Raw genomic sequence first — 9,336 nt, forward strand, 5'->3', positions numbered from 1 at the left:
GGTTATCATCTTTGTCATGAACAGCGTACAAAACATTAAAAATTTTGCGGACGTTACAAAAGGAGTACCTTTTGACTGGAACAAAACCTGTTTGGTCTGGGTGGATTATGCTTGCTATATGGTTGCCCAGCCTTTTTGCTAATACTTTTGTTATTATTTTCAAATCACAATTTAGCAGGGCAATGGGCCTGTAATTGCCAGGATCCGTTTCATCTTTATCTTTTTTTAATAGGACACAAATGTTTGCTTCGTTCAAGGACGCTGGGAGCCTCTTCTTTTTCAAAGTATCGCAAATCATTCTCATTAATATAGGTGTGAGAGCATTTTGAAAAGCCTTGTAAAACTCTGGCCCAAACCCATCCGGTCCGGCCGCCTTTCCAGAAGGGAATGCTTTTATTGCCTCCTGTACCTCAGATGACAAGAAATCCAAGTCCAAATTTTCCCTGAAGGCGGCATCCAATTGTGGGAGTTGAAGCGGTTCGAAGAAACGATCTAAGTCTTCCTGTGTAGCTGTCGATTTGGACGTGTAAATATCTGAGTAAAACTCCTGAAATCGATTGTTGATATCCTTCAAGTCAGTAAGCATCAGGCCAGATTTAGATTTAATTTTATAGATGGCTCGTTTCGCTTGTTCTCCCTTTAATTGTCTTGCCAATAACTTTTGTGGTTTGTCGCCAAACTCAAAGTGTCTCTGTTTAAGTTTGAGAAGTGTTTTACCAATCTGTTCCCCCAGAATGGAATTGTATTCATATTTCAATTTAAGAATATTATTATAATCTGATTGGAGCAAAGAGCTTTTATAAACCTGTTCAGCAACCAGCAATTCTCCATCAATCTCCTCCAATCTATTTCTCCTAGCCCTTTTCAATGTAGCTTCATAAGAAATAATGTGGCCTCTAATATAAGCTTTAAGTGTTTCCCACAATGTTGAGTCACTCACCTCCCCGTTATACGCCAGGTATAGGCTTGTCTGGGGAGGGACATTCAGACTATGGTCTGATATTATTATATTGTGATATTTGACATTGTCAGTATTGGAGATCAGTCTAGAGTCGACTAGAAAATAGTCGATCTGTGTATAGGACTTGTGTACATTAGAATAAAAAGAATAATCACGATCAGATGGATGTTTCAGTCGCCAAATATCCACCACCTTCTTTGACATCATCAAATTATTGAGAGTTTTAACAGCCACAATACTGGGGGGAGGAGCTGAGGATAGTCTGTCCAGATATGGGTCAAGATAACAATTAAAGTCACCTCCGATTCTGATACATTTTAACTGACATGTTAAAGTGACATGGCATGATATATGCCATTTTTTATGATTTAGTAAGGACAATAAGGTCAAAAGGAAGCTACGCAAGTCCACCACTAATTTCTACTTGAGGACAGAGCTGCCTCTTCTCTCCTGCTGTACCTGTGGGAACCAAGGTTGTGCCAGGAGGCTGAATAGATAATAACAGAAGGAAGGTACAAAATATCTTTGCAAGAATGCACTGACATTCCTGGAGACAGAGTGCCCCCTTTAGGTAGGACAACGATCAAGAGAAACTCTCCAGGGTTAGGTGAGATGAGCCAATGTTTAGATACATTCATTTAACAAAGTAGCTCTGCATATAAACGAAAGGTACAAGTTCACCTATTAAGTTTTTAAAGCATATAATATGCCTTTTTCCATTGACAGCTCAGATTTAAGGATGGTAATACAACTGTTAACTAGTAAACATCTGTACAGCTAATCTGTCAGTCTCCCAGATGAATGTGGTGATAATATATAATTTATTGATTAAGATATCATCCATCTCAAGAAGATCATTCAATCAAAATCCATTCTGGTGAGTACATGCATGATTTTAATTGCACAAGTATTGTACAGTCAAGAAACTGTTAAAGATACAGCATAATACAAGCTGATTAGTTCTGTTCTATTTCAGATAAATTATTTCAGATATTAACAAAGAGTGATTATGAGAGTTTAAGAAGAAGACAAAAAATCATTAACATTGTGTTATACTGTCCTTATTGCACATGGCAATGCTGAGAGACTTTCACTGATAAAGCACCGACGGTTGCTCCAACAGCTGCTCCAGCTGCCATTCCAATTGCCAAACCAATTGGACCTCCTACGACTCCAAGCAGACCTCCAACGGCAACACCACAGACTGTTGCTACAATTATCACTCTAGCCGCAATAAATTCATTTGATCTTTCAGCTCGAGCTCTGGCTGCATACTCATATCTCATCTGCACCCTTCTCTCCTCCCTTTGGTAGGCCCTTGAAGCCAATTTGGCTCTCAGTTCATCCAACTCTTTCTGCTTTTGCGCCTCCATTTCCTTTAGGAGTCGCTCTTTCTCCTTCTCTATGGCTTCCTCTGCTCTCATGAACATTTCATTGGTGTAGTATCTTCCACTGTTAGCCATTGTCATCTTGTCAATTTTATCCAGGAGTATATTGGTTTGTGCAGGGTCTTTGATTTCGTTGTTAAAGACGTGGTATTGACCGTAACAATTCTGGATGATGATTTGCAGGTCGGTACTCTCTGAAATATAGCCCTCTATGGTTTGCTTCCTCAGCTGGTCTCCATGAGTGAACAACACCATAGTGTATTTGGCAGCATCTTCACCAAAAGTGGTCTGAATCATCTTAATGCATTCTTTCTCCTCCTGGGTAAATCTGCCAAGCTGAAGAACCATAAGGAAAGCATGAGGACCAGGAGCAGACAATGAAATGCACATCTTGATCCTCTTCAATACTTCCTCTTGGGTGAAATTAGTGTCAAATAGTCCCGGGGTGTCAATGACAGCAACCTTTCGATCACCAACATTTCCCTTGGCTTTCTGGCATTCAGCCGTCATAGAAGACGGAGACAGTTCAGACTCAAATGCTTCTCTGCCCAAGATGGTGTTTCCTGCTGCACTTTTCCCCACTCCAGTCTTCCCAACTAGAACGATCCTCCTCTCATATGAGTCTGTGGCACCTCGGAACCCTGTCGGACAGAAATACACCACATCATACAGGGCTGCATTGTTATCTTAAAAATAAAGATTTTTTATTTAAAGTGACTACATTTTGGAAAATGTGTGATAAGAATCACCTCTCATGAGACAAAATGCATTTTATAAAGGCTGTGATTTCAAGCAAATCAAACAATGAATCTATGCAGAGTTACATGCAGTGGTGTTGTGCGCCATATACATGCGTATACCCACTTTTTTAAATCAGCATAGCATATACCTACTTTTAAATCTCCTGTGGTGTGCATCACATAGTGTCCTGCAAGCCTTTTTTTCCTAGGACAGTGAAAGCATCGCCCACCTCTGATTGGTTAGTACTCATTGCTTTGTTGGTTGGGTTTGTTGGTTTAGGTATGAGGAGTGGTGATTAGTTAGTTAGGATAAGAATTCAGAAATGTAACTAAATTTGGCCTCTAATGAAATTCAAACATGAAGCGAACTACCCAAACAAAAAATTCTAGCAGAAAGACCTTAACCTAATACCTCGGTGCTGCTACCCAGCAGTCCAAATAGTGATGGTGGTTCTGAGAGCATACACCTGTATGCGCACCGTCCCCACGTCCGCAAATCAACTGATCAAAGTGACAGTTTTCAAAAGAAACTATTGGCCCACAGACTACTAAATTGACTCAAAATGCATCATTATGTAGTTGCATTAACCGAAAGTCTATGGGCCAGTATTGGTGCAAATCTGCATCTGAAATTAAGTGAAAAAGTGCAAATACCATACATTTTTGGGTGAACTAAACATGCAAGATAATTCTTAGATGTCACTGATTATAACACACAACATTTACCTCTTCCTGGACGGGCTGCTATAAAAAAGATTTATTAAGAGTTTACCCTCTTCTCCAGGCACTGCTACACCACTGGTTACATGTCTAAATCAAAACAACAATTAATAAATGTAAGGTTAATGAGCTAGCATTCTCCATCAGAACTGTTTGTTGGATGGTCAAATTTCTATGGGGGAAAAGCACTCCACCCACACCTTTGACACCATTGACTGGGCTTCCCTCCTTCCTTTAATATCCTCAGCTCTTGAACGATTGAAAGACGCTAAAATGTTTACTAAGCTATATTTACGCAAAGCTCACCATCTTGTAAGGATAAGGGAGGGAGATGAGTGGCAGACAGTAATCGTGAGCCCCTCCCAGTCAAGGTGCCTGCTTCATGCATTGTGGGAGCAATCACATGGAACATTAAGAAGCGGGTCCCTCACGCTAATGTTGGGGTTCAGGTCCCACCTGGTTGCCCCTCTAAACGGTTGTTTGTCCCAGTACCTCTGCGCTCTCATGTCATCCACTGGGGCCACACCTCCCGGATCTCCTGTCACCCCGGCGTTCACAGAATCGCATTCATCATCAAACAGCACTTCTGGTGGCAGTCCATGGAGAGGGATGTGAAGGAGTACTTGTCAGCCTGCCAAGTGTGTGCCCAGAACAAATCGTCTTGTTTACCTATGTCTTGTCTCCTGTGTCCGCTTCCTGTGCCTCTGCCATCTCTCTGGACTTTGTGACTGGCTTAACCCCCTCTGAAGGTAACCCCACAGTTCTCACTGTGGTAGACAGATTTTCGAAGATGGTTCACTTCATTCCGTTACCTAAAGTGATGTTGTTTCACATGTTACGTCTTCATGAATTCCCTGGAGATGTGGTGTCTGACCGGGGGCCCAAATTCATTTCCATGTTCTGGAAGGAGTTCTGCACACTGCTGGGAGCATCGGTCAGCCTCTCCCCTGGTTACCACCCCCAATCCAACGGCCAAACTGAGTGCATAAACCAGCAATTTGAGACCTGACTCCGTTGCCTGGTGGCCCAGAATACCGCCTCCCAGAGCAAACTGGATAAAGTATGCGCACAACACGCTCCCCTGCTCATCTTCTGGTCTGTCCCCCTTCCAGTGTGCCTATGGGTACCAGCCTCCTCTGTTTTATGTCCCTAGAGACAGAGTCCAGTGTCCCTTCGACCCAAGCCCTTGTCCGGCACTGTTGCAGGATCTGGGACGGGGCCAGACAGATGTTTCTTCGTTCCTCTGCTCGCTAAAAAAAAGGATGGCTGACCATAAGAGAACCATAGCACCTACCTATTCACCTGGACAATGGGTCTGGCTGTCCACCCGTGATCTGCCCTTGAGAGTAGAATCTTGAAAACTGGCTCCTCGCTTCGTGGGTCCTTTCCCGGTCTCTAATGTGATCAACCCGGTTTCTGTTTGCCTTCAGTTGCCTCGTGCCATGAGAATCCATCCAATGTTCCATGTTTTCCGTGTCAAGCCAGCCAGAGAAAGCCCTCTGGACTGGTTAAACTGAAAGTAGAGATTGGCACTTGGCCTAGCCTATTTCTAGATTTCAGGGACATGTTTAAGTAAAATATGTGATTGAAATAGAAAATGACTCTCTGAAATAGCATCTGAAAATGAATAATTAGACTGTATTGCCCATTGATGTAGTTTTGGGGATGGCCAGTAGGACCATGTTCCTACCAATATCAAGGTTTTGCTGAAGAGCCCTTACCTTTATCCATCTGTCAGTGTTATCGTTAAGATCTATGTTGTATCTCTGGGGGCCAGATTTGTGTTAGTTATTATGATAAAGCAGGAAATACTGGGGCATGGAGGATACTTGACTGTGGTTGGCAACCCTCAACTTCAGTGAACTAGAATGGCATGAGAATGTTTGGCCTCTGTCAAGGCCCAACAGTGCCCTTATGAAACCACATTTAAATTCACTAGATCCAGATTTCTATTTGGATCCACACCAAATTGCACACTCTATCATTTCAATCACTGTCACATATGATTAGTCTACAAATGCTCTGCATGCAGAATGACAATGGGGAACAGCGTCTTTCGTACTTGTACTGTCCAACTAGGGCTGGGTATCGCCACTGATTTCCCAAATCGATTTGACTACGTTTTACAAGGTCTCGATTCGATTGAATTTCTGATTCGATTCAATGTCAATTCAGGATATTTTATTGTGCAATACCAATTTTGCTTGTTTATGAAATAAATTCTCAGAGAACTAAAGCTGTAAACTGTGCAAGGAAACCTCTTACTTGGTGCATTATTAAAAAATATTATGGTAGGCCTGTCACAATAACACATTTTGATGGGAGATATGTTGTCCCAGAATTTATTGTGATAAATAATATTGTCATCATTTTGAAACCATTTCATACCACTGATATAATGATAATGTTATAGCATAATAATAGTAACCCTTACAAAGAGCAATGAGTTTAGAATTTTAAAGAATATACAGTCCAACATTTGAATTAGAATTAAGAATATTAAAATATATTTAATAAATAAAACATAAATAAAGTTTACCACACACAACCAAAACAATAAATAAAATGGACTCTGGTTCTGTTAGAAAAAAATTGTTTCTAAATAAATACATAACATTTGGCTCAGGTTAGGGTTGGGCTGACAGCATGCCACGCACAGACTAGCACCACCAAACTTTTTTACGGCTGCGCAGAAGCACACATACAGGTGATGAGATCCTGTAAGGACGCTGTGAACGGACAATACTGCAATTAAACACAACACTGAACATTGTTTTAAATGGTACAGGTGTAATTAATTTAATATTTTTCTTTAAAGTTCAACAGCCCAAATTGCTTTAGTAAATGGCCAGACTCTGGCTTGGTTGTCCTTTGTGTAGTGTTGTTTTTGCAACAGCACGTGAAGGCAGCACCAAAAACAAAAAGTTTCAAATGAAATAGCATTGCCCACCCATGCCCACTTCTAGATTTGGATTTGAAAATGTGAAGTGTTAATTTGTTAGGCAACAATGCCTCAAAGTGAATAAAGGTCCTGTATAGGACTAAATTGTAAATTGTAACAGCTGATCTGAATTGATCTCAATGTTCTGTAATCAATCCAAACATAACACTTTGAAATTAAGTTAGCCACTGCTTGACCAACTGATTTTTCTTGGGACATCATTTTCTCTGATGTCACAGACACAGTGTTACATTACCTGCAGGATTTTATACAATATTTTCTTGAAATATTTTCTTGAAACTCTATCACATCAACATTTCTATTTCCAAAAATGTAAAATAGCTGTATACATTTTTTTTGTACATGTCCATTAGAGTTCATACCAAGGCACAACAGTCCTCTGATCTGCACCAAAATTGTATACGTTCTTTCCTGACCCATACTGCATCCTCCCACTAACTTTGATGGAAATCCATTCAGTTGTTTTTGAATAATCTTTAAGCGGACAGGGGTGAAAACATAGCCTTCTTGGTGGCATTAATTATAGATAAATTGCAGCAAGCACCTATTAAGGCAAACTTTCTGCAGAGTAATGTTCTTTTTGTTTGTAAACTGTCAATGAGAAAAAAGAGAGATACAGAACAAGAACACATCATTGTCTGTATCTTTATTTTTATTTTTTACTCTGTTTGTGAATTACAGATTGTTGTAGTAAAGTACTTGTTACTTGTATTGAAAAGTTACAAATAGAGTTATTATTATTATTATCATTATTATGGTCAACAAAAATGTCTCTACCAAAGATAAAAAAAACTTGGAACTTACAGAATAACAGCCTTTAAATATTAAGGTAAATATCTTACCTTGATATTTAACCCCGCTCATGATGAAAAGTGAAAAAGATCCTGTCGTCTTGTGTCTTGCAATGTATGTTTTTTTTTCAGGCTGACCCTTTGTTTCCTGTCATTTGTTTATCTCTCCTGCCTCGAAATGGGCGTTATCTTTCTCTCTACAAGAATGGAATTTCTGAGCACAAGGAAGTACAGCAGTTTAAATCTACAAAATAACAAAGCACATACAAAGTCATGTTTAAATACTGAAATTGAATGTGACTGTTTCATGTATGGAGAGCATCTCATGACACATGTGAACCATCACAAAGAACACATTTCTTGTTTGAAATGAAGTATATGTATCAGGCTTTGAGAGAAAAGTGAAACAAAGTACTTTAAATAAACCCTTCCTTCTCCTGGTATGCAAAAAAACCAGCTATACCACAACCATTCCAGTGCCTAACAACAACTGGAGTTTAGAACAGTCAGGCTGGAGCTCATGACGCTGTCATTTACCCAACTTCTCACCATTCAAGTCTATATAGTTGGTAGACGAGAAGCATTAGTGCACTATAGCTTAGTACAGTCAACACATACGCATGGAACTTCAGTGCAGCATATTTGTCTGCCACATAAAGCAAACAGGATATGAAGTGCCATTATAGCTATTAAAGAAGAGATTATATCTTATGATAGTGACTTTATGACAAGTCTAAAATTGTTGGCTTTGTTAACAGGAACTGATGATGACAACTACAAATCTACTTTAAAGGAGAAATATATATTTCAGTATTTCCCTTTCCTAAGTGGGTTGTATGGGTTTTTTATATATGTAAAAGTGTGCATGGTTAAAATTCCATGTCAGTCTGCAGCAGAGAGAGCTCAAAGAAAACATTGCTCATTAAGATGCTGAAATGCCTAATCATCGCTTTCGCCAATGCACACCTTGGTATGGTCACATGATATCACGACAGCAATCATTAGCATAATGCATGCCTAGCAGCTAGTCTGGCTCGCCCAAAACTATGACGGGGGAAGCGATACCGGAAGCCGGTGATTCAATTTAACTTTGTTTAACTTTATCAGAGATTGTCTTTGAAAGAAAACAAATCACTGAGAGGATAGGACAGCAGCATGTCTAAATGACGGAAATTGTCTGGCTGTGAATATAAAAAGAGGCGACTGTTGAAGGAGCATGCATCCCAAAAACAGAGGGGTTAGAATATATTGATCCGGGAGTGTTGGCAAGGAGGACGCTGAACCATCGAGTCTAGAGAGCCTAGCTCAACAAGCGTGTCTGTTAAAACACGCTTGTTGAGCCACAGCAGTCGTGGCTGTAGTTGCTGCAGTAAGCAAGGCAGTTTTACGACAGGCTGCTGTAAAAGGATTTGTTGTTGTGAGAGAGCTGTTATAGTTATGCGCAGCCACAATAAAGTTAATTGTGTGAACTGAAGTCGCGGTCCGCGAGTCATTAGACATAACATTGGTGACGAAGATGGAGTTTTGCTTTCCAAATCTTTCTCCGATCCTTGCTCTGCCCAGCGAGTCGCCAGTTCCATGGACTCACTGGCATGAATTCTTTGAAACATTCATAGCGGCCATCGGATTAATGGATGCTAGTGACGTCCGGCAGAGAGCCATGCTAATCCACAACCTGGACAGCGAGGGACAGCGGATTTTTTGGACTCTAGGACCGGCTATTACATATGCTGAATGTTTCACACGGCTGTCTGGACATTTCGCTGCCCCACAG

At 40.5% G+C, this 9,336-nt stretch overlaps 1 protein-coding gene across 1 annotated transcript; it reads right to left on the reverse strand.

Annotated features, from left to right (window-relative positions):
* Positions 1-1,857: 1,857 nt before the first annotated feature.
* LOC118116618 (GTPase IMAP family member 9) lies at positions 1,858-7,731 on the reverse strand. The gene is made up of 2 exons (XM_035168418.1): positions 7,614-7,731; positions 1,858-2,990 (listed from the first exon to the last, which is right to left on the reverse strand). The coding sequence occupies exons 1-2, from the start codon at positions 7,633-7,635 to the stop codon at positions 2,023-2,025; spliced, it is 990 nt and encodes a 329-aa protein (XP_035024309.1). The 5' UTR covers positions 7,636-7,731; the 3' UTR covers positions 1,858-2,022.
* Positions 7,732-9,336: the final 1,605 nt, after the last annotated feature.

Source organism: Hippoglossus stenolepis, chromosome 10 (assembly GCF_022539355.2).
Source record: "Hippoglossus stenolepis isolate QCI-W04-F060 chromosome 10, HSTE1.2, whole genome shotgun sequence".
Classification (NCBI taxonomy): Eukaryota; Metazoa; Chordata; class Actinopteri; order Pleuronectiformes; family Pleuronectidae; genus Hippoglossus; species Hippoglossus stenolepis.